Here is a 26,081-nt window from a genome sequence, read left to right as displayed (position 1 = left end):
GAATAATGTCATTACTTAAAGCACTAGTTATGTATAAACGAAGCAAAGACCAAACCTGTTTCAAACGACCAAAAGCTTTCCAGCTTTGGTTAAAATAATTACATTTAGGGCTAAAACACCAATATAATGACTTCAGTTATGGTATTTAAGGATACTTTGTGAACTTGTCCATGCATAAGATATACATGTAGCTCATTTCAAGTGTGTTATGTATTACCTAAGTACCTAAAGCACATTCACAATTGATTGTTTTCTTTATTGCAATAACATTTAGGCACTCATTACGTGATACAGTACCGATTGTATCAAATATCTGCCAAATCTTATGCATTACACTGGACAAGTGCCTCTGATATATGATCCCATCACAATATGTTAGCATATTTAGCATTTAGCATTCAGTCCAATAAAGCATCTGTAGTATGGGAGAGCGGAGAAAGCTATCACATTTTTCCGTCAACTTATGGCGTGGTTTGTTGTTGACCACAGATGATACCCCCAAAAATATGTATATATATATATCAATGAAAACAAACTTTGCAATAATTTACAAAAGTTGTAAACATTTCTGTGTGAACACAAATCATTTCAAATCACTGAGGAAAATCATCTAATTGGACCAACTTTGTAGTTCTAGAAAGACACGAGGATCACTTAACCGTGACGAGTTGACCCAGTTTCACCCACAATACTTAACAAGAAACCACAGTACATTACTGCACAGGTCAAGCAAGGCAGGGCTTGAAATGCAGTCTGGAACAATAAGTCATAAGTATCAATATCAAATATAATGGCCAGCCATTGGCTGAAAACCCATGTAGTGATTCAACATCATTTGTATGAATCAGCTACTCCGGGTGGTAAGGGACCAACATTTTTACAAAACCACTGCAAACACACTGCCAACAACCATGTGCAATCTACTGCAGCAGAGCTGGTACTGCCAAATGAAGCAAGAGTAAATTGGGTGATGTTATGTTGATCATAGTCCAACATGGAACAAATGACAGCTGCTATCCTTAACAGACTCAATAACCTGACTAACAGGCAGCAAATGTGTGCCCTTCTCTGAAAATTCAGTATGTGTTTGGACACAGTGCTTATTGTAGGTAGTTTGTCTTAACCAGGTGTTTCTTCAGTGATCGTTTAAACAAATCTGCTGTTTAGGGATTTTCTTTGTGTTTTTCTGACGGATAGTAGTTCAGGCTTGTACAATAAATAGTACAAAATAAAAACAACAGAAATGATTATTTTCACACAGTCTTGATTTTATTTTTTTGAGTGGGTCAATTCTTATTTTTTTCTGTTCCATTTCCTGTACATATTCATTGTAATATTTAAGTGACATCATTGTGTTATTTTAAAACTTTGTACAGACAGGTTGCATAGAAAGATTCAAAGCTTTTAAGCGTGAAAAACCAATGCAATGTGTAGACAGTCTCATGCTGACGATGGTTAAAATCTGCACCATTCAGATGCCAAATAAAAATAACATTTAAACATTCTAATAAAGACAAGACATTGGTCGATCCAATTTAACATATAAACAAATGATAATCTGAGAGCTGTGTTACTCAAAAAAGGGAAAAACTGAAATGTCGAGCCAGTGAACCATCTCATACCACCAGGCGTCTTTAACATTCAAACACCTTAACCTGCGATGGGAATATTGTGGATAATATACACTTTATACCTAAGTGGTAAATCACTACATGACCGTGAGAGTTTCTGTATTGACGAAGGAGACTGAGATTGAATGTCTCCTCATGCTCAATATCACTACAATAAACCCTGTGACATGGTGAGATGGAACTACAACAGCAGTCCAGCCCATCTTTCAGACGCTCCATAACGGCCTTGTTCAGGGGGAAGACAAGCATGGCAGGCAGACAGGCAGCCATAATCACGGCGGTGTCCTGGAAAAACGGTCCCTCCCAATCATGTCCATCAAAGTGATGGAGTGATCATGGGGAATGATGGGCCACCCTCCCCGTGACACATAAATCAACCTGTTACAAACCTCAGAAAAATATTTGTGTTTTACAGTTTGAATACAGACGTGCTTGTAGATCTTAAGAGGCTTGTAAAAAAATGTTAGTACTTTAAAATACAAGCTTAGCTACAGATCATGGGGATTCAATTTCAAGTCATGCCGTTGTTTGTTGTTGATGAAAACAAATGATTAAATGTCAAATGTTCTTTGTCAGATATTCCACATCAATCATGTAAATTCTTCTGAAGGCCTGAACCCTCATGTCTAGTCAGTGCATACTCCCGTGTCAAAGTTAACCAGTATTCTGGTCCTCCAGAAACACTTGACTGGCCTCAGAAGCACACAGGGCCATGGAATGCCCTGCTCCACAGCCAATCAGAAGAGGACTCAGGCCAGATATGGGCTGTGGCTGGATGACATCTGTTTGGGATCCATCTCCACACATCCCATGCTCGTTCCACCCCCAGGAAAGTAGACAACCCTCTGAAGAGGAGAAAGGACAGCTCACTGGCTGGTTGCAGCTGACACGCTTGCAGCATTACATTACATTTACTCTTATCCAGAGCGACTTACAGTAAAAGTACAGGGACATTACCCCCCGAGGCAAGTAGGGTGAAGTGCCTTGCCCAAGGACACAACGTCATTTGGCATGGCTTGGAATCAAACCGGAAACCTTCTGATTAATGGCCCGATTTCCTAACCGCTCAGCCGTCAGATGGCATTAGGCACAACGGTTAGAAAACAATAGGGATTTTGTGGACTGCATCTGCACTGAAAGAACACCATAAACAGCGTCACATCATGAGTTCTTAAACACGTTGTGTGCAAGATTGCCTCTGTGCCCCTTGCCTTTCTGGTCTGTATTACATACTGCTAATCACAGCTGGTGAGCGTGTTGGTGGGTGTGGTCAGGGCTGCATCACTGGAGAGACACGTGCCATGGCAACACGGTTACCTAATCGGTCCCGTCGCCATGGCAACACAAAGGAGCTTGCTCTCTCAAGGGTAACTCCCATCTTCCAGCTGTCTCCATCATCGTGTTCGGTCTGCGTTTGTCCCTTCCATCAGGGGATTTCTAGTCACTTCTCTCTTCAATTAAAAGGCATCCAAAAAGCTTTACGGCTTGCCAACAAACGCATATGCCATCTTCAACAAACGCATATGCCATCTTCAACAAACGCATATGCCATCTTCTGCTCACAGACCCCACAACGTCACATGAGCAGCTTATGTCACTGTGCAGTTCTGCCACACAAAACAAGCACGTCTAAATACTCCAGGGACAAATCCACAACAATATCTGGTGTTTATTCAGAGAATATCCATCATATGAAGCGTGTTTAACAATCACCAGGATATGTATTGTCAAGGGTACCTTCTGTACCAGAGGAGAGCTTTGTTCATAAAAAAAATAAATAATGGTGTTTTGGCACTCTGCTAATTCATGGTCATGCTGACTGGAATACAGTGGACCGGTGTTGTCATGGCAACAAAGTGCCTGCACAATGTTTTGTCCAACAAAGGATGGATGGTAAAAAGCCATTTCCTCACAAATACAAATACTGTCAGCTCTACGGCAGACATTTCACACCCAATTAAAAATGATAGTAATCCTATCTGAAAGCAGCATAATTAACATCTTTACACAGGATTGAAAGTGCCAATCATAAATCATGTGTATCCCATTGTCACATGACTCTCAGCATGCCCCCAGTGAATCCGTAATCAGACCCCCATAAGAATCAAGTCCAATGAGTCCATCCTTGTCCACTTTGGAGAGTGCTTTTAAGACTGGATCCTAATTGGATTTCTACACAATGTACCTGTGGGGTGCCTCCCACCTCTGAAAACTTGATTTCCACCCTGTGGTGGTCTTCCCCAGGTGTTTAAGGGCATGGCTAGAACATGCTGCAACAGTTCTCTCTCCATGAGCAGCAGCCATCAGCTCTCCCCTTTCTGCCCGACCTACTTCAGCACCAGAAATAGCGGCACTCAGGTCTCTGCTTCCAATCCTGTTTAACCGGTTGGTTGCTCTTGCCACCTTACCCAAGACAGGCCAATGAGGTTAGGGTTTCACACTAGCAGGCAGTGCCAGTGGGGGAGCGGGACATTGGAGGCATACACAAGCAATCACCTGACTGCTTCTCTAATCTCTAGGCTCAGTGAGAGGAAGTCACAATGCTGACCCCAGAGATTGTTTATTTTGTGCCCGAGCAGTTTCTATGTCTGCTATTCCCTGAGTGTCATTGAGAAGCTGAATGGGGAACAGACGGAGCTTCTGAGGGTGACTACTGCTGCTGCCGTTTCTGCTGCCGCGTACCCCCTGAACCTGGGACAGCTTGCCTCTAACGGACCCAGGTGCTCCTCCAAACCAGGCTCTGCTCCTTGTCTCTAGAACTCCTGACTCAAAACACTCGCTGGACAATAAGGAAATACTCTCCTTCCAAAATGGTTTGTGTGCTCACTGGTGACGACAGGGAACCAGGATAGGAACCAGGATAGGAACCAGGATAGGAACCAGGATAGGAACTGGCCTTGCCAGACAGAGGAAGGACAGGAAGGAACATGAGCCTTGGTGCTTATTGAACATCTGAGATGTTTATGTTGCCCATTATTCTCTTAAGGGATACTAATAGGCCTTTTCTTATTTTAATATTGGCGTGCCATTTGCAAATATGAAATTGGAGCAAATAGCCTGTAAATCTTATTCTGGTTTACACAGCTGGGCAGTTTGCATGTGTCAGTGATTGTCATCTAGTCCAATGGTAATTGCTTCCTACAACACGAGCCGTTTGGCAAAATGCAAACCTTAAAGCTCTCATGTATGCCTTAACAGAGGGATTGACATTTCACAGAAAAAAGACCAAAAAAGACAAAAAACCTGCACTGTATTATGGATGCAACATTATGACATCGTATCACAACTATGCAGTCCTTTTTATACGACCTCTGATTGTATAATGATCAGTCTCATAGATATAGCACAAATATGCTGTAGATATTGCAGCAAATGTGCAAAAATGGAGTATAAATACATACCTACAATGGCAAGGTTATGTTCGGATCCACAAGCAATCTGTAAAAAATACAATTAAAAAAAGTAAAAGAAAGCATAGTCATTCTTGTGAACTATTTTGTTGAAGAGCCTGAGCAACTTTTATAGTGCTCAATTTACTCTGCCGGACACTTTGATTAAACATCTAGCAGCACTATGTCCACAGACTGCGTGTCTAGACCACCTTGTCAGACAGGTGCATTTGTCCGAAAGTCACTGGGTCAATAGATCCATCCCAGTAATCCACACAAGCACAACTGTGTCCTTGCTGGTCATTGTTGCATAGCATAGCAGAAGATCTCCAGATAGGAACACTCTGTGGCTCTGTACTGAGAAGTTGGCACAACTGTCCTGAGAAGTTGGCACAACTGTCCCAAAAGCCTAAGTAAGGATGTGCTTACTCTGGCTTCTGTGTACAATCAGTTTTATCATGACTGGGACAATGCTGCTGTAAAGGAAAATAAGAGTCAAAATAATAAAGGTTCTGGTGGGCTTTGTGCTGACACATGTCTCTACTGCTCAGACTGAAGTCAGAAGCAAAACTTTCCCACCCCCGATTAACCTGTCTGACTCTTCCGGGGCACAGATTATATTATTCACTGTCATTTTGATACAGCATACATCTGTTGAAAGCCATGAATAGACAAACACTAATCAGTTTCTAAACCAATGACCAAACCATCCTTCATTCAATCATTTTCTTTGCAAACCTCATAAAATCTGATGGTTGACTAAATGAATATCGATCAGGTCAGTGTGTGTGTGTAGATGGACTGTTAACTGTGTGAGGCAGGTAGGCAACAAGATTCATAGTCCACTCAGCCAATCCATTTTGTGTTCCGCTATTAGTACTGTATACTTACACAAGGGGATTAGATCTGCCAAGAATGTGTCCGTCTGACTAGTGTACAAGCTCTGCCTAGGTGACTACAGTAGACAGAGCTTTCAGTGATTGTTGACGGGCACAGCTTGTCCTTGACACACCCTTTAATGGCTTTTGTGCCCACAGCTACACATTCAACTTGAATATGAGCCCTTAGCTCCTCCCTCATAACCACCTCACTGGGGAGGAGAGCAGAAACTCTGGTCAAAATGCTGTGGTCCATTAGTGCGCTCTCTCTCTCAGGGCTAGAAGGAGATGTTGGACTTGAACAGTTAAGGACTTGAACAAACACACACAATGTAGGGAGACAGTTCATCCCTGGTGCATGTAGCAACTATTTATATTAGCATATCTTACACCATAACCATGTATTCAAATTAGAAAAAAATATTCATGTAAAACTTATTATGAATCGTTGCAGCAGTTCTGGATATTTTGTACTGGCATTATTTACTGATAAACATCTTGTCTTTGTTTTGCGCATCTTAAACCTTGATCTCTATTCAATCACAAGGTTAGTTAGTTTCTGCTTCCCTCTACTGGTTTGAGAATGAAGCTACCCTCTATTTTAGGGCTGTCCTAAAAACACTAAGGATTGCCTTACCTCATCATATTCTACCAATGACCATTAAATACTCACAAATCTATTGAGTATCAGAGATAAGTCACCTGTACATAAGAACCATCTCACCTGTGTTGCTCCATAAAGGCGTTTAACCTCAGCAGGGACACACTCCCTTTGGTTTACAGCCCCTGCCAAGGAAGCACCTGACTGCTCATTTGCGCTCTGATTGGTCAGGTTCGTCCTTCCTAGCTGTCCATAACTCCCTCTTCCCCACGTGAAAACCCTGCCACTTTCTGAAAAAAATAACAATTTCTTTCAAATATGGCCTATCCCAAACAACATTTTGATACATGCCATTAATACACTCTTCTATGTACCACATTTTCAAAAAACACAATCATTTCTGAGATGAAATACATCTGTAAAATCATCTTAGTGATCTCACCTGTTTTGGCCACAAGATGAGTCCAACCACTCCATATGTCAGTAACCCTTTCTCTATCTAGAAGAGTGTGGTCCAGAAGTACAGGTTTGGGCAGAAAGGACTCTCCAGAGGTCAGCTGACCATGTCTGTTGCTTCCCCACAGGAACAAATCACCCACTTCTTGACAACAAAGAAGAAATGAAATAACTATTGTAAGTGATGCAATACATAACAAGTGAACTGTTCCTCATGTATGACGTTTTGAACATCACGGTGTGCGGCAGCTGTTACTCACCGGTTAGACAGACACAGTGAGCGGAACCCGAGGCCACTTTATTTGGCGTCACTTGATCCAGACCTTCAGAAGAACAACAACAACAACACCAAAAATGAATTCATACACGCAACGTACAACTCACCCTCAGCTTTGCAGCTGTTCATCTGATGGATTCCACTGACCTGGGACCAGACAAGGTTCTCTTGAGCTGAAGTGAGTTGGGACAGGGAGTGGACTCAGCGCTCTCTTAGCCTGACCTGAGAGACCCATCCCCCACTGATAGACACAGCCCGTACCTTTATACATTACGAGAGCAGAATGGACCGCTGTGGTTAATGCACATGGAAAGACACCCAAACTTAAACAATGTTGACCAGTGGGTGTGAAGCCAGCTTACTAGTGACAGCGAGTGAATGCCTGAGTCCAGCTGCCACACCAATCACATGTACCTGTAAGATCTTCATAGGACGAAGGGAACAGCTTATAAATGAGACGCAGACCCTTCCAATGTACAATTATGAAAGAAGCCAGTACTACTAACACATAGCCTAAACACAATATGAAAAATGACAATTATACATAGTTGGACAGACCGTTTTTATTGTTAGAATAAGACCGAAGATTATGATGATGTCAAAATGCAGACTGATTAGCACAAACGGATACACCTACTGCACCTTAACAGGGAGCAGCTCTGAAGAGTGTGAGACTGGCTTTGAGACACCCAACTGTCCATAGACATTCGACCCACATGTCAGAACCTGTCCATCATCTACGTATGAAAAGTGTTGTTAAAAGATTGATTGAAAGAGTGGAAACCCAAATGCAAACATGACGTGTTCCCTTACCAGTGAGAAGGACAGTAAAATCCCAGCCACAGGACACTTGAGCAACCCTCTGGTTCAGCAGAGAACAGCGGTGAAGGGTTGCAAGTTCTGTAGCGTGTTTGATTCCCAGTTGTCCCTTGTGATTCTGCCCACACACCAGCAACTCTCCATCTATAAAATAACTTCCCATTAGCAGACACTGTGTACACAGCTTTCGTGGACTATCCACAAAAAAAAGAATTGTCCAGGAGAGGGAGACACATGATCAGCGGAAAAAAAAACTTTCTACTCACCAGAAACAAGAGCGGAATGTCCACCCCCTCCACTGAGACACTGCACTGTCCCTGACAGTTGCAAGTCATCAACAACGAGCTTAGGCACCGAGAGGTCTTCGACATGTCCCTGGCCCAACTGGCCGTAGCTGTTAGCACCCTACGGAGTTCCGAGTAATTGAGATTTAGGTACTGCCGCTGAAAGTGCAAGGCTTGTTTTTGGAAACTAGCCTACTACGCTAATATTCCAATAGTATACGTTGTTGTCTATCAAGAAACTCGTAGAAAAGCGTTTGCTTACATTAAGTGACAGACTAACTGCATGCACTTGACCATAACGTACTAATGTTTGATTAGTAAACTTACCCACGTGTATAAACAGACTTTGGATCGCAAATTAGTGTCCATGGGATAGCAAGAAGACGATTCAATTTGCGACACTTGTTACCGTCAACTAATTCTGAAAAAATGTTCATGCTTTTCCGCCATGTTGAGTGTGGCACAAGAAGTTTCACGTACTGTTTGTCGCACAAAAATAATCATAAAGCTGATTAGACTCTGTGGTATGGTCTCAGATTACCTCATTTTAAATAGGCTAAATGACACCGAAACTAGACACGTGTACATATTTATTTCATTAGACATACATCGTTTACATTTCTTTACAGTAGAAAAATAATGTCATCGTTTTTTCCAGGTGTACATACTACAATTAGGCCTACATTTAACGTCACGAGTAGACATTTTGTTGACAATGTTACAGAAACATTCAACGATGAAAAAACAAGCAATCCATATTCTAACATGGCCTTAATATGTAAAAATCAAGGAAAACTGAGTGTTTGATTAAACTAATAACACAAATAATTTACTGGTCCCATACAAAACCCAAGTCCACAAAATGCAGGAATATATTGGACACACCATAATATACAATAAATATAATTTCATATCAATTACATATCTTGGGTCCATTAAATAAGAAAGTGAAGAGTAGGGAGGTCAAAGGGAAGCAATACAGCAATATTAGGGTGTTTGTTTTCCATTTATACTACAGTCATCATAGTTATATAAGGGAAACAAAACAGAGGATATAGCACTTGGGAAAGTGTAGCCTATCGAAAAAATGTGTTTTCTAATTATGGATGACAGTGCTGAAATTCATGTCATCCTAGTTCTAAGATTTTCTGAATCATGGTTTCAAACTATCAACCTTAACTTTATCCAACTTCTCATAAGTTATTGGCATTAATGAAATCAGATACTTTCGATCTAACAATATTTTTTTTCTTAGCAACCCAGTAACACTGAACATCAATTGCACTCTAAAGGAGCAGTCTAAAAGCAGTGTCTCTACACATCTGTTGTCAGGGATATGGTATGGCAGGGTTGGTAGATGGTAAGAAGATAAGTAGAACAGAGGGAAGGTCATCAGACACCCAGCTGCTTGTTAAGCCGGCTGAGAGCGTCACCCACAATGTCAAGCTCATGTCGCAGGTCTTCCACCACACTGTTGATGCTGGGAGTGTCCTTCAGGACGTCTACACTCTGTGTGTAGGGGTTGTAGCGCACGGTGAAGGGACGCTTAATGGTCTTGGCAAACTCCCTAAAGGATAGAAATACGTGTTAATGTTTTAGCATCAGGAGACTATATCATCAAAACGAATTACATAGTTAAATCGCAAAAGCAAGTGATGAGTTTAATGTTAGGACTGAATATTGCATGACTCTGAATTCACCTCATTTTGACCTTAGCCTCTTCAAAGCTGTCCGACACAAAATAGACATCCTGAAATGTGGTGATGATGCATTCCTGTTTGCATGTGACCTTGGGGTCGAAAGGCATGATCCTTGCATTGCCAGAGAGAGCATGCTGTGGAAAAACGGTGGGAACATTTACAGTTCTGCGACACAGTGCTGTTGCTGGTGTAATCTGAACTGTCATATGATTCCAGAATCCAGAACTTCATTACTCCGTAAACAATGTCAAACCTATATGTTTGATACCATAATGAACAAAAATGGCCACTTCATTGTACATTCCAGATGTCATTACTGTACCTTTAATTCACTGATGGAGGACAACAAGCCTGCTCCATAGGCTCGTAGCTTCCCTTCCTGTTTGCATAGGCCAAACTCCACGGTGAAGAAATAGCACTGTAGGACAGGACCAGACGAAATCAGCAAAGGGATTCAACTTTTTACGTGTCTGTATAGACACTACTGAGCCTGCTAGTGATCAGAATCACTTACCGTGGCCAATTTCTGAACGGACTCATCTGAAGCCCCCAGAGACGCCAGGCCGATCTCCTGAGAGAACTGGGCGAAGCTCGGCTCTGCCAGCAACGGGACATGACCCAGAAGTTCATGGCAAGTGTCCCTGGATGAGAGGAGAGGAAGAACACACCGTGAGCCTGATTGTCCATTTAAAATTCAGTCACATTCCTCAGAGGTTCACCGACAAGTGTGTGGCCACTTACGGCTCCGGGGTGTACAGAGGGTCTGAGCTGTGCCGTACATACTGGGTACAGTGGAAAACACGGAAGGCCAAGCCAGCTAAGAAGTCTCGCGGGGACAGGTAACCTGCCACAGGCCTGATGGTGAAGCCAGTGCGGTCTAAAGAAGAGGATATCAACATCAAAGTACAGCGCAAAGTACAGGAACGAGCCGTAACTGTTATCTGTGATCGATCATCACAGTGAAATTCATCTTATTCAAGGCAATGATCCAAACACAGGCTGTGTTGTTGTGACTCACCCTTGAGGAAGCGCGAGACATCTTCCAGCTGTGGGATGTTGTCCTCACGGCATTCACAGTGTTTTGACAGCAGAGGCAGGTTCTTCAGGTACTCCCGACAGGCGTGAGAGGGATACAGCTTGTTGAGCTCCCGAAACACCACACCCCAGGTCTGAACCTCCTCTTCTGTGAACTCTATACGAGGAATAGGATCTCCGCTGGGGGGGAAAACCGAACAATCCATCAGCTTCTAGAACAAACTACTGCATCATGGTTAAAGATGGTTTTTGCACATGTAATTGCCTCAGTTATCGACTCACTGTTTGTAACCCATTGCGAGATCGGCAAAATGCTTTCTTCTCTTGCGGTATACATTGTCCTTGAAGCCCTGTTAGAAAGAGACATTGTGTGAGAGTGCTGCAGCGAGATTTGGAAGCTGCTGCCAGGATCCAGCAGTTTGCGAGCAAGATTTGGTGATGCCATGCATACCGGATGGTCAGCATCCAGGTCTGATCCATACATGAGCACACGGTTTGCACACTTGTCGAGATCTGAGATTTTCTTGGGGAACCAGGGTACATTATCCATATCTGAAATGCATTTTAAAGGTAATTATATACTATACATTATGCTCATTAAGTATAAAGAAGTAAATTGTATCAAGCCATAGCCTGTACCTTCTTCAGGTAGGCACGAATTATCCGGGGGGTCCATGTCCACTATGTCCACGTGCTTGCGCAGCAGTTGAATGATCTCGTTGAGTTGTTCGTGGTCGCTGTCACAGTCCACAAATATCTCGAATTCTGAGTTTCGCCTTTTGGACTTTCTGGACTCAATGTGTACAAGATTGACGTGATTTTCCTGTAAGAACCAAAACATATCTAATTATTAAATAATAATAAAACAAATCTAAACATTGAGGCCAATTCTGGCGAGAATATTTATTGAGAATAAAGTAATTCCATGCTCACCTGGAAGAGTTTGAGCGCTTTCACAAGTCCCCCGACTTCATTTTTAAGGGAAAACACGATCGCTGCCGTCCCCTTTTCTGAATGCTCGTTCTTGTTATCTCTATTCTCTTCTATCTTCGTGAATGTTGATTTGTTCATCTGAAAGCGGATATTAACGTCAACAAGTGAGGGGTGGATATGCTCCATTCAACAAACGCTGACGTGTAATGCCTAGTGACACTTGTTTGCCGACAGACATTTAAATGCAGTCAACTGTAATGGTGACAGCTGTTGAATGTGCGTGACCCTCAAAAACCATATAACCATACAAACATGATTTGTTTATATTAGTTATGCTTATTTCTAAACACAAGGGTAGGCTACAAACATATTTGCATAAGTTATTATAGGCTGTAGGCCTACTTGATATGTAGGCCTATTTGCCCAACAATCAAATTTACGTACAAATAAAACAGGAAACAAACTTATACATATATCACCCCAAAATTATATAAAGATTACTGATTTTAAAAGAGTAATGACAAAACGACTTCTACAAAATTATTGATGGATGAAGTGAATCATCCGTCAAGCGCAAAAACGTTCACCACCACGGACAGCGACTTACACATGCAACGTAGCCGAGCCAATGCAGGCTGCATACATTTCAGAACCTTGGACAACAACCTCGCAGGGCATAACAAATTGATAATTGGCCTATTTTCATACGTTTTAGGCTTGATGTAACGTACGGCAACGCAATGCCTCTAAAACTCGACTTTCAACAAATGCATTTTAAGAAAACTATCATTCGGAGTTCATTTACTGTATCGTATTGTTTACCATATTTCGCCCTGCAAGTATTGAAGAAACAGAGTTGGAAACCAGTTTTCTATGGCCCCGAGTCAGCAGAATCCCTAGAAGCATTAGTGCATCAAAAGAGGCTCAGAAGTGTCGCACGGGTCGGGATGGCGCAGTAGATTCAACGTCTTTGTTTAACGAAGTTGGGTTAGTGTCTGCCAAGCATCTTAAACCAATCCCATTTAGAGTGAGGACCCCTATTATTAGCTCCCTCTTATTGTAATCTAATACGAGGATTAAGCAGTTATTAATCAATCGAACACGCATTTGTAATCTGGAAGTGCACTCACGTGCTGTATCAAGTCTTAGGAAACGTGCCTAACATTTCTAGGTCTAGGATATATGTTTAATTATATATATATATATATATATATTTGTTTGAATGTTTCAATAGGTTAATATAGGCTACCTGCATTTCAATTGATTTTTTTGGCCGAAGAATACTGCAATACATATTTACAGTGTAGGCAACTTCTTATTTTGGAGTCTGTTATTTTATTTTCGACATATTTATCTGGTCTTAACCTACCAATAAAATAGCTGGCTAGTTTGCTATAAAAAATTAAGACTGGAGATTAGGTTAGGTTACTATAATGGTATCTCGAGCAATGCCATTGCTCCAATGGTGTCATTCCATTGAGGAGCACGTTATTTTATCTTTTACTTGTCTTTGACCTTCTTAATGCTTGACGTAGGCCTATTTAGCCTTTGGCCTGGGGACAGCTGAATCACTGATGACAAAACTACAATCATAAAAAGATTGAGTGTAACCTGAGTTGGATGTAGTCTACAAAAATAATAATATTAATAATATAAATAATAAAACAAAACAATAAACAATTTAAACTAACATCATCCGCTATCTTCATCATCTTACATCTGACAACTTTTCAAATTATTTTGTTTCATGATTTTGTGCTTTCAGTTGAATAAGTCTATGCAAATATTTAATAGGATGAGCCATGTTTAACTATCAAAAAGTAAACTTACCTCATTATTTAGTTGTTTCTCTTCAAATCCTATGTTGATGGAGTCGAAAGACCTTCCTCTACGGGGTCCTTCAATTTTGTTTGAATACATATTGAAGCACCGTAGTATTTATTTACGTCTCTCACGGATGTTTATCTTGCTTTAACTATGTAAAGTGGCAGGCAACGTCGATGAGCAGCGCGCTGTGGTATTTAACGACAATAAGGAGAGAGGAGGGGGCAGTGGGGGAGCTGTGTGGGGTGGACAAGCAATAATCTCACACCCGACAGCAAATGGAAAAGAGGACCATCGCTCACGTCATGGGGAAATTCACCTTTTCATTTTCTCTAGAGACCTGAAAGAGACGACTGGGACCATTGTATAGGCTAAATCATGAGAGCACATACTACTACTCAAGGATAAAAAAAACGATTTTATGCAGTGCACGTAGTCTACATTCGAATTAAATTCGAATTTCCAACACAAAACACTTTGAGGCTCTGTTGTATGTTGATCTTCTGCGTTCTGGTGTAGGCTATCTTATGCAATTGCTCATAGTCAAAATTATGGTTTGTATATTTTGAACTACACAGGTCTATATAAGTATTTCCAGATAAATGTACAAACCTGTCAGTCTTCATCTGATGTTTTATAACCTTAGATACAAATTCAGGAAAGGTCCATTTTTAAGACGATTTAAATGAATGCCCACCTTTCTTTGATGATTAAATATCCAGTTAGCCTCAGTCTACATTCACAGTAGAGCACCATGTGCACATTTGGGGTACCAGAGAACCACAAAGTGAATCAGGCTCAATATCTTTGGGTGGCCACTGTTGTCATCTATTCTCCCCGAAGGACGTCAGATGGCTGAGTGGTTAGGGATTCGGGCTTGTAATCTGAAAATTGCCAGATTCCCGGCCGTGCCAAATGACGTTGTGTCCTTGGGCAAGGCACTTCACCCTACTTGCCTCGGGGGGAAAGTCCCTGTAATTACTGTAAGTCCCTCTGGATAAGAAAATGACTAAATGTAAATGTAAGTCAATACTATAAGGGGCAGATCAACAAGGTAGGATGTGCAGGTAATCCCTGGCCTTCATCACCTCTGATTCATTTCAAAACCTCGGTCCTCTTCTGTCTCTCTTGAGTCACCCCACACAGCCTCTCTTATCAAATTTGATTTTGTAAAGCCCTTTTTACACACAATTTCACAGAGGACTTCACATAATGCTCATAGAACTGCAGCAACCTGAAACTCCATTTAGGAAAAGGACAGGTCAGATGCCTTTCAAAACTGAACGGAATGCCTGTGTAACTGACAGTTATTAACTGTCAGGTCCTCTTTGATTCTCTTCCCTGAGACATCAAGCTAGGTCCACACACGTGGCTGATGCACATGCTGTCCCTGTCATGTGGTGTCCTGGCCCAGTCACCCGTGACCTGGCCCTGTCACCCGTGACCTGGCTCCCTGCTTCATCAAACTAGCAAGGCAGCCAGGGATACTTCCTCCTTCCTGGGAGTGTGCATTAAAGAGTATAGAGAGCCGCTTGGATATTTGAATTTTAAATTTTATGCAGTTTGCAAGTGCTTTTCATCCAAATAAACAGCAGAACATGAAGGATCAGAAGTGCTACAGTATTTGGTGGTCATTCAAGGAACAGTCTGGATTTACTAGCCATATCACAAAGCACATCTCAGCTACCAGGCATCGTGAACAACAAACAAGGTCCTGGACATCACATCTCTGCTTATACTCACCTGTCATTCCCACCACGTGTGTGTTCTCCAAGCTTTGATCTTCCAGGTCTTAGCCTATCTTCAACCAGATACCTGTAACTGAGTTTAATTTCATATCTGTTACACTATTATCAATGTCCTTTTTAAGTTAACAGATTAATGTTAATGACAAAAAATACCCTCAGTTTACAGGTGGATAACTTTGTACCAAAAATATTCTGCTGAACTGTTTTCATAAAATTATTGGCACAAAAACATGTTGACATACAAATGTTTGTACGTGAAATGCACTTTGTTTTCATGATTCCCATTAGATTCATGATATCAGTTCATTCAATTAATAATGATGTGACCATTTCAAAACCATGATTTGTACTGTGGAGAGTCCTTTCTAGCAGTTAATAATTACTTTGTTTCATATCTGAGTTACTACAAAAAATCTAACTGGATTTATACATGATCATTACCTTAATTATCACAGTAGTGCAGGCTTACATAACCACTTGGTTTCAACAGACCAGACAGTGATTAAGGTTGTACGTGTGAGTAGGCATCAGCCTTTCACTGAGCCTTTGTTCAAGAGCCACATGACCCTCCTCATCTCTAGTTGAGAGACAAGAGTGTTCCCTGAATTCACCCATCTAATTACTGACAGTCAAAGCTCGGAGAAAAATCTGACACCATGGAAAATCTTTTGGTTTTAGCCAGTGATATACTGTTTTAATGTGAACTGTTAAATTGAACCGCTGGCAAATTTTCCTTGTGCGTTGTTTAAGTATAAATATTATCTCTGAGAAGGCTATTCACGCTTTTTCTTGCTTTCGATCTCATTCCTCTCTGCATCTATGTATCCTCAGAAGCCGATGACAGTCATTCATCTGAGTTGAGTTGGGAAAAACAAAGTATCTCTCTCAAGTGACACTGCCAGATTAAATATTTGGAGCCAGACACAAATGTGAGCCCATGCCATTCATCTGCTAGAGTCTGGGAGCTGCCCCATGGGCAGTCTGGCCCAGTTCTGTTCATCTCAATCAGAGGGATTTACAGACACTGTCTGAGAATTGAGCTGTACAACTCTCTGGCTAATCTCACATATTGTACAAACAGGCCCTGCCAAGAAATGTAAACCAACACAGACTTGTTTGTCATCAGTCTATTCTGTAGTCCTAAACATGAATAGAGGTCAAGTCAGGTTCCTCCCACAAAATACTAAAAGGATTTAGGAAGACCTGTAGTGACATTAGTGCCTACAGAAGGAGCCACAAATAATTTGATGTGCTGAAACAATATATTGTACCTAAAATCCTAGTCCATCAACCCCACTACTAAAGGTTATTGTAACAACGACCTATACCGAGTATGGTCAATGCTCACGTACACTTCCTGAAGGGAGGCAGGAAATCTAATGAGCTCCTCTTTCATGGTAGAACAAACAGCATCATGCTGCTGGCTCAGAGGAACAAAACTGCACAAGGAGCAGCACCTTGAAACAGCTGCTCTGTCAGAGCAACACAATTCCTAACATCCTCCAGCTTTGTAGGACATTCTCAGTCATGTTAAATAAGCTACATGACGAAGACCCTACACACAAAATACACTTTTATTCTTTTTTACTTAACCACTCTTGGTACAGGTTAAAAGCTTTTGGATGCAATCATTATCTTCTAATTCCGTTTTTCTCACCCCCTTTCCGCTAACTCCTTCAATTACATCATGTGTAAACTAACAACATTACTGTTGGTGGTGATGGGCATTTATAAAGGGACATTACACTGGTAAGTCATTAGTGAGGAGGATTAAACAGCAGCATTGTTCCCCTTGTCATAACTACAGTGAAATAATCGATCACCCAGTTTGGGAAGAACACTTGCAAGTGGCTGGAAAAGGGCCCCGCTAATCAAGGCATAAACGTCAGCTGTGTATTTCTGGCGAACAGGAAACGTCAGTGTCTGTCCAGCAGAAACAGCGTCACGGGGAACGTTTCATTGTGACAGTGTTGACATGAGATAGAGAACTGGAGAACTCCGGAAATGAGTTGAAGGGGTCCTGATTGCAATCATCTGCATGGGATTTCTTCATTGAGTTCAGTGGCCAGGTGTGTCTGGTTCAAAAGCGCAAGGAGAATCATAGGAAGGGGATTGACATGATAGACAGCACGCACGCAGTCCGCCAGAGAGGCAAGCTTAGGTGCCTGTCTGCGGAAGCACATGCATTATTTAATCTTTTCAGTTACTTTCCCATCACTCAGCAACAGGTCAAGTCAGTATCCTTCTAAACATCCGAACTTACCTCAGCTCTACAACCGCTGTCAAACTCTATTTGTCATAGAAGTTCATTGGGCGTAAAAACAATGTTTCGTAGACGGATGAAGATATAAATAGAAAGATGAATTTCACTGTAAGGCAAAACGTCAACTCAACTAAATGAACAACATGCTGTGTGGTTGGAGGTAAATAAAAAAAGATGACCTCATCTACTAAGCCGGGAAATCTTTGGACAGTAGTGGGCTCTGCAGCGCAAGCTCCACTGCACCGTGAGCCACATCGTATCAGGGTTCAGACAGACAGACAGGCAGGCAGGAAATGGACTTGACAGTTAATCGGAGACATCCAAGCTTCACCCTAATCTCTGAGACATGAAGGGACTTGAGGCAAACCCTGCAAACAGAGTACTTGCAAAGTGCAAGTCTTTGGCCACAAGCAATGTTTAAAGGCCAAGCTCTAGCACATGTAGTACCTGGATTCCAACTGTTCTTAACAGAAACAGGCACAAAGCAGTAGTACTCTAAGCTATTCCCTTAACAGCTCAAGACACCAATCAAGATGCTGCGAGGTAGCAGGAAACTTTTTTTCCTTTTTTTTTTTTTCCTGTCCATCTCCCTTCCTCCCACACTCAGTATTTCCATTAGAAAGAGTATTCTGCATTTCAATCAAAGCTTTAATTAAAAAGCTGCTATATTCATGCTGCCTTCATAGGCTCACTGGAAATGCGCAGGTTCTCCTGCAAACCCTCTCACCGGTGGGCAAAATGCCGCATTTGGAAACCAAATGAGCTCATCGTTGCCTGGCTGTGGTCTTTCATCTAATTCTGCCGTGCTTAGAGTGACTGTCACCCTGTGGTAAACACTTGATGTTGTCATCACCATGTACATTACTCATATGCTTGAAAAGAATGACTCAATACACACACTGAATACTTTTTTAATTTTCCCCTACAAAAAAACAACAAAATTGGTAGCAAGTTAGCGATGAGACTTTAATACACGTGTAAAAAGCAAACCATATCCATTCTGAAATGTTGACATGGTGCAAATACATAGATTGTGGTTTGAGTTTATATTTAAGGCTAGTAGAAAAAGTCAAAAAATATTCACAACGAGCAGTATTGAAAGCAAGTAATTTCATCGATATAAATATAAAATATACAAAAATATCAAATATGAACTCCCTTCACATACGCAACCAAAACATTTTGAAATCAATAAACAGTGAAATCAATTTTGATAGAAATATAGATCGAAATCTGTTTCTCATCGTATTGTGACACTTACACTGTACAGTCCGTGACTGATTTAATGAAACTGTCTCAATATCAAAGTCTCAAACAAAGGGCCAAAACACCTACAAATCTTTTTCCCAACAAAGATGTCTGAAGTTCCATCAATACCAGCTGTGGATGCAAAGACCTAGATCACCTTGGGACTTCTGCGACAGGAAACTGTTTCTTTACCATGTCTGCCATTTGAGGATTAGTCTCTGACAACATGGACACCAGGTGTTGTACCTGCACATCAGAGACAAAAGGAGTGGTGGAAAACTGGGTTTACTTTCCACATAAGGAAAGAGAATAGATAACTCCACGGCTACACACAAAAGCAATTGTCACTTCTACGGTAAAACTACGTATTTCATCAGCAAAATACACATGGCCTTGATTAAAGAGGGTATTCACAGCACGTTCTGTGTAGGTAAATACAAAAGTTACAATATAATGGGAGTTGTTGCATGAGTCACTGCAGACCTGAGCAGAGGAAGAAAAGGGCCAGAGACCAGAGAGTGCCGTGTTAGAGATCAGGGGAGGAGAGGGGAGGGGGGGAGGAGAGGAGAGGGGGGGAGGAGAGGGGAGGGGGGAGGAGAGGGGAGGGGGGAGGAGAGGGGAGGGGAGGGGAGGAGAGGAGAGGGGGGGAGGAGAGGAGAGGGGGGGAGGAGAGGAGAGGGGGGGAGGGGAGGGGAGGAGAGGGGAGGGGAGGAGGAGAGGAGAGGAGAGGAGAGGGGAGGGGGGGAGGAGAGGGGAGGGGGGGATGAGAGGAGAGGGGGGGAGGAGAGGGGAGGGGGGAGAGGAGAGGGGGGGAGGGGAGGAGAGGAGAGGGGGGAGAGGAGAGGGGAGGGGAGGAGGAGAGGGGGGGAGGGGAGGGGAGGGGGGGAGGAGAGGGGAGGGGATGAGAGGGGAGGGGGGGAGGAGAGGAGAGGGGGGAGAGGAGAGGGGAGGGGGGGAGGAGAGGGGAGGGGGGAGAGGAGAGGGGGGGATGAGAGGGGAGGGGGGGATGAGAGGGGAGGGGGGGATGAGAGGAGAGGGGGGGATGAGAGGAGAGGGGGGGAGGAGAGGGGAGGGGGGAGAGGAGAGGGGAGGGGGGGAGGAGAGGGGAGGGGGGGAGGAGAGGGGAGGGGGGGAGGAGAGGGGAGGGGAGGAGGAGAGGGGGGGAGGAGAGGGGAGGGGGGAGAGGAGAGGGGGGGAGGGGATGAGAGGGGAGGGGGGAGAGGAGAGGGGAGGGGGGGAGGAGAGGGGAGGGGAGGAGAGGGGAGGGGGGGAGGAGAGGGGGGGAGGGGAGGAGAGGGGAGGGGGGGAGGAGAGGGGAGGGGGGGAGGAGAGGGGGGGAGGGGAGGAGAGGGGAGGGGGGGAGGAGAGGGGGGGAGGGGAGGAGAGGGGGGGAGGAGAGGAGAGGGGGGGATGAGAGGGGAGGGGGGGATGAGAGGAGAGGGGGGGAGGAGAGGGGAGGGGGGGAGGAGAGGGGAGGGGGGAGGAGAGGGGGGGAGGAGAGGGGAGGGGGGGAGGAGAGGGGAGGGGAGGGGAGGAGAGGAGAGGGGGGAGGGGGGAGGAGGAGAGGGGTCTTACCGCAGGCGTGAACTGGGGGAGCAGACTGCCTGCAGCTGACAGGCACGATCTGTCTGTCAGGTACCCTCTTCCTAACAAGTCAGCCACCATGTCCTACACATGAACACACATATGGTACATATACTGTATAGACCACAGATAACAAATCTAATCAGGCTCATCAAGGTCCCACATGACTATTCATTAGATCAATTACAGAACTAATTTGTTAAGTGAGTCTCATGATGGCATAGTCTCAAAGGAAATAAATAACAGTGAGCTTTTTGCATCACCGGACAGTGAGGTAGCACATAATTATAGATGGTGGCAAAGGGTCTGAAACAGGACCACGCCAAACATGAACCCACACATTGGTCTCTCAGTACATGCTTTAAGCCATCCTGCAGTCGGTCTACTGATACTTTAGGGGAAGATGAAACGTCCCGTGAACGTTTGGTCTTAAAGGATCCAATGAGAAGTTCCAGAAACATTACCTTGGACAGGTGAGGCAGCATGTCAGCCAGGAACTCTGTGGTGGTCTCCATCAGAGCCTGGAGCTGGTTGTCCTGTCCCTGCCCCTTCGGAGGGTCACCTGAACAGGCTCTGTCCTCAGCCTTGCTCTGCTGGTGCTCCCTGTGGTACTGCACAACCCTCAGCATGCTTCCAATTAAGGGCAAGCCTAGAAGACAGACCCCACATCTTGAATGCACAATATAAAACATTTATAAAACATGACCTGATTTACATTTAGTCATTTAGCAGACGCTCTTATCCAGAGCGACTTACAATAAGTACAGGAACATTCTCCCCGAGGCAAGTAGGGTGAAGTGCCTTGCCCAAGGACACAATCTAATTTTGCACGGCCGGGAATCTAACCAACGACCTTCTGATTAATAACCTGACTCCCTAACCGCTCAGCCATCTGACCCCACCTGATAGTGTGCCCCAAAAAAATCATTTATGACAGAGGAGACAGTCGGTCAATTATGTCATGTGAACAACGGTTATCGGCATAGGCCAATCATGTTCTTATCGTGTATCCCAAACATTTCCATAAATAATGTACATTAATAGGCATTCTCGAGAAAAAACGCTGGAATCTCACATGTGTCTGCTTTGCGGTGGCTGTGGTCCGGGCATGCGTAGAGCGCTGAGAGCACGGCCAGCGCCTGGACCAGGAGCAGCTTCTGCTCCTGTAAGACCAGAGGTGGGTCGTCTGGCTGACAAAGGTCTTCGCACACAACCTCACAGAGGAAGTCCCAGACTGCTTGGCCCACACCATCAGGGACGGCTACAGGGAAGAGACACAAAACACCAACATATAGAAAAGAGATGTATATGTACTAGTTACAAGCTCCATTCAGTCAGACATGGGGAAACTGCCGTTTAAGGACATGACGACACTGACTGTGGTGCTCTTACCCAAGGCCCGAATGCCCTCATCAACAGTAGTTAGGAGCTGAAGGGTATGCAGGTAGGCTTCCAGACCTTCTGGACTCTCTAGCCTGTGAAAACAAACAACACTGTTGTCGTGGAAAATCAACAATCACTGAAGCACTGAATTCACGTAGGAATGGACAAGGGACAGTCACAGTCACACGTTTCAAAAATGAGGCGCGTTCTAAAGAAATTACATACAATGCCCTCCATACATGCTGAGACAATCAAGCAGGTCATAAGTCAAAATAGTAACGTACTAAAAAGTATATGTACTTGAAAAATAAATCAAGATGAATAATTCTAATATAAAAATCTGGCAAAAGTACAAAACGTGCCATTTCATATATGCATTTCTTATTAACAGTCCCCAACACTTCAGGGGTATTGTTAATACATGCTTTTCTGATGTACCAGATGTTCTTACCTCAGCTGCTTGGCAGCCTCGAGCAGCGAAGAGGCCAGGTCTGGACGGGGCTCCCCATCCTCCTCAGCGGGCTGGGTACAGATCCAGCTCTTCATCAAGTCCTCGTCCAGGTCAAACAGCTTGTCCACCAGCTCCCCAACCTTCACCAACAGATCCACTGTGCAGACCCCCCCCCCCCCCCCCACACACACACACACACACACACACACACACACACACACACACACACACACACACACACACACACACACACACACACACACACACACACACACACACACACACACACACACACACACAGGACCGTTGGCTGGGAGGAACTTTTAAATCTAATAAAGGAGGTGAAAAGAGGGCAGTGGGGACCTACTGTTGGTGGAGCTGCTCATGATGAAGCAGAGGCTGGAGGGAACAGAGCTCTGCTGCCTTATCCTATCTAGCCACAGAGCAGAGACGTCGCTCTGGGAGACACAGGTGAGCAGTAACCTGTTAACGAACAAAGACCAAATCCACACTTTGACTTTTAACGTGATGACTTGGCCCTTTTCAGTGCAAACTACTTCTCTACCAGGCATGCATGCAAGAGAAAAAAAAATCCAGGCTTTAACCAATGTTTGTTATTTATAACTGAGGATTATTGCTCCATATTTATCTTCCGTCGCCATCAAACTCCTGCATTAGGTTCAGATGTGAAGCTGTTAATTCTCCCTTACAACAATGAATGTGCCAGGCCACTTGAAGCACTATTTTTCTCCAAATCTAACGACGGTCTGCTACCTGCTCGTCTCCAGCAGAGTGGGAGGGTCCGTGTCTCCAAGGAGAAGCAACAGCACAGCGCTGTGGAGAAACAGAGACTCACACTAAGAAACCGCATCCCTCAAGAATGGGAAGACGAATGTGCCGAATGATTTTGATGTAACGTGTGTTAAATAGCTCTGTAGTTAAACATAATCATGTACTTGTTCTATTATGGGGCTTAACTTGAAAAGTGCCAATCACTAACGGTCACCCACCCGAGGTCGTTGTTCTGGCTGAGGGTCAGACAGGTGTCAGGGAAGCAGGCTATGTTACCTAAGATGCCCACACAGATCTCCTGTGAAGACAGAAACGGAAGAAGAAACGTTATGCAGACACAACTTGGTGTTCATGTGTCAAATGAGCAGCAGTCAAGGCCAGCGTGATTGGAATAGGTTTTCCTTTTACAATGTGAGGTGGGAAAATAGCCGTAAGAGTCAAATGGTTAACAGGCCACTCAATTAGGATTCCAGTTCTGGCCCACAGTCTGCATTTGATGAAATTCACTCACTGTAAGACGAGGGCACTGGGATTTTGCTATGACTCCAAGCAGTATATCTGCAGCTTTGAACTCTTGCAAAAAACCTGCCACATCCTTATCCATCGCCATGTCCCAAATTTTACACAAATCATCCTCATCTTCCCTTGTCAGCCGCATCTGAGATTCAGAATCTTCTTGTGAATAATCCGTTACCATCTGAAACACAGTACGATCAAACCACCATAATGTTAATTGTTCTGTCCTTTCAACATCCCAAATGAAGCTAGAAGCTGTTTCTTCGGACAGTGATGATGTTCTTATTATTTCAATCAGCATAATAGCAGATATGTAGTTAGTGATTATAGTTCAACATGGAGGCCTACTTGTTAACTTCTTGTCAAATCATGTGCTAATGGGGCTCTTGTTAGTAACCACTACCAAGAAGAGTCTCTCAATGGTTCTCTTTACAACTAATTAATAAGACTAATCAACTTATCCACAGTACCTGGATCAAACGCGTCAGGGTGCTGAAAAGCCAGTGCTTGCTATACACCGTCTCTCCAATTGCATCCACTTCATTTTTATTTTCAGCCTGTTCGCCATCTCTTTCGGGTGGTGGGGATGGATTACGGTCCATTGTAGGAGACTGACCCAATGAAGATGATGGCGATGTAGACCTGGTGCTGGAGTTGTCATCATTAAGCTCCCCCGAACCGTCAACGTAAAGATGCTCTGATGAACATGGGACAGAGACGGGGTGTCAAGACCTAAATAGCTTATTACAGCTACGGGAGTAGCCTAACATCAGCAACGCTAGATAGTCTTTAAAATGACTCCACCACAGTTCACATCATCTGTGTGGCAGCTAGGCTAGTTTATGGGGTTTAGCAGGCACACACGATACTGTACGCACTTGCTAAGTTGCTACAGAACAATTTGCAAGTTAGCTAATTGCCTGTTGTGTACTAGCTAACTAACCTAACGACGTACATTCAGAGTGAACATAATGATTGAGCTCACCCATTTGAAATCCGTCCTGCGATAGATTAATGCAAGTGCATACCGTCGCTTAATAGACAGATATCAGCTAGTTTAGCTAGCAAATAGTTTCAAATGAGCCTCCAACTGCGCATGGCAAGTTGGTTGCTTCTCCCAGGCTCCTTGTTCGCGAGATGGTATTGTCACACACCGCCACCTACTGTGCAAGAGAGTAATGCCAGTCACGACACAACTTAATTACATCAGCACATGGCCACACGTTCCTCGACCATGCACCTCTCACAAAATGCTACGGTCAGTAATTGTTATGGTTAGTCCCCGGTTCAAACCACTAGCCTAAAATGTGTTAATTATTCAACTTTGATTGCCCATGGTGAATGTTGTTAAACCTTCCAATAAAATATGTATTGCAGAAAACAGTTTCAGGCTACATCAAAGATGTGAACTGAAAGGATAAACTAATCCCATTCACCATTATAATGTTCAATCCTGCTTCTAGTAGGAAACTGCTCCCGCAGACAATATTAATGTTAATTATTTTCAGTACATTTTCAATGAATTTCTTGAGAACACATGTTTCATTCCGTTATGATCAATACATTTAAATGTGGAATTTAGAATAACATTGAATCAGAATCAGATTGGGATTTATTCGCCACGAACAACAACAATTGTTGCTTTTGTGTTAATTTGATGAATTGTTCTATGCTTTGTTGACTTAATTAAAGGAGTCATGTGGAACATTGGTGGAAAATTCATGCTGGTGGGTGCTATTCCATTTGAGCATTTTTATGGTGTCATAATATTGCGATAGGTCAACCCTGATTAGCCTTCAATCCCTACCAGGTATGTAAGCAATATAACATTGTCAAATTGGGCCTCCCTCAACCAACAACCTGCCTGCTGTTAAACAGAAAAGTATAGGCATGCAGCTGTCATATGCTGTGTTTACACTTGGAGTGGTTCCTACGTGCGGTCTAACGTGACAAATGTGTGTATTTGTCTTTTAGTTACATCCTCTTTCCCGGAGGAAACAGAGAGCATATCCTGGAGAGAAAATAGTGCATTGTAACTCGACAATGTAAGAGTAGTTGTAGCAATAACAGAGAAACATGTTTCTGCCATATGCTATTGCTGTTATACAAGTACTTTTTATTCAAGCAGTTGTATTCAAGCAGAAGTTCAGAACAGATGGTAGATACTTGCTGGGGGAACATTCTCTTCACTCCCCTCTGACACACCTTGTTTTTGCCATCATCATTTCAATCTGCCTAACATTTACCTTCTCTCTATGTGAGCATATTT

At 43.4% G+C, this 26,081-nt stretch overlaps 3 protein-coding genes across 4 annotated transcripts; all 3 read right to left on the bottom strand.

The window, feature by feature from the left end:
- Positions 1-1,244: 1,244 nt before the first annotated feature.
- Positions 1,245-8,734, bottom strand: sergef (secretion regulating guanine nucleotide exchange factor). 2 transcript variants are annotated; one of them, XM_047034532.1, is made up of 11 exons: positions 8,663-8,734; positions 8,318-8,456; positions 8,046-8,195; positions 7,875-7,969; positions 7,595-7,655; positions 7,380-7,493; positions 7,216-7,278; positions 6,942-7,100; positions 6,623-6,789; positions 5,033-5,069; positions 1,245-2,476 (listed from the first exon to the last, which is right to left on the bottom strand). In XM_047034532.1, exons 1-11 carry the CDS (start codon positions 8,702-8,704, stop codon positions 2,286-2,288), a joined length of 1,218 nt encoding a protein of 405 aa, XP_046890488.1. In that variant the 5' UTR covers positions 8,705-8,734; the 3' UTR covers positions 1,245-2,285. The 2 variants fall into 2 exon arrangements, with proteins under 2 accessions (XP_046890488.1, XP_046890489.1); XM_047034533.1 differs by having other exon boundaries at positions 6,942-7,097.
- A 178-nt stretch (positions 8,735-8,912) lies between these two features.
- tph1a (tryptophan hydroxylase 1 (tryptophan 5-monooxygenase) a) lies at positions 8,913-13,998 on the bottom strand. Its single transcript, XM_047034530.1, has 11 exons — positions 13,834-13,998; positions 12,004-12,141; positions 11,710-11,893; positions 11,522-11,622; positions 11,353-11,420; positions 11,054-11,250; positions 10,777-10,912; positions 10,550-10,676; positions 10,358-10,453; positions 10,036-10,169; positions 8,913-9,902 (listed from the first exon to the last, which is right to left on the bottom strand). Exons 1-11 carry the CDS (start codon positions 13,921-13,923, stop codon positions 9,728-9,730), a joined length of 1,446 nt encoding a protein of 481 aa, XP_046890486.1. The 5' UTR covers positions 13,924-13,998; the 3' UTR covers positions 8,913-9,727.
- A 4,735-nt stretch (positions 13,999-18,733) lies between these two features.
- Positions 18,734-24,933, bottom strand: saal1 (serum amyloid A-like 1). The gene is made up of 12 exons (XM_047034529.1): positions 24,798-24,933; positions 24,283-24,509; positions 23,808-23,993; positions 23,515-23,594; positions 23,279-23,338; positions 22,872-22,987; positions 22,505-22,661; positions 22,063-22,145; positions 21,746-21,931; positions 21,135-21,319; positions 20,662-20,754; positions 18,734-19,332 (listed from the first exon to the last, which is right to left on the bottom strand). The coding sequence occupies exons 1-12, from the start codon at positions 24,799-24,801 to the stop codon at positions 19,240-19,242; spliced, it is 1,470 nt and encodes a 489-aa protein (XP_046890485.1). The 5' UTR covers positions 24,802-24,933; the 3' UTR covers positions 18,734-19,239.
- Between the last annotated feature and the right edge of the window lie 1,148 nt (positions 24,934-26,081).

The sequence above is a fragment of the Hypomesus transpacificus genome, chromosome 14 (genome assembly GCF_021917145.1).
Source record: "Hypomesus transpacificus isolate Combined female chromosome 14, fHypTra1, whole genome shotgun sequence".
Classification (NCBI taxonomy): Eukaryota; Metazoa; Chordata; class Actinopteri; order Osmeriformes; family Osmeridae; genus Hypomesus; species Hypomesus transpacificus.
The sequence above is the reverse complement of the archived record's forward strand: the minus strand, read 5'-3'. Positions and strand labels throughout refer to the sequence as shown.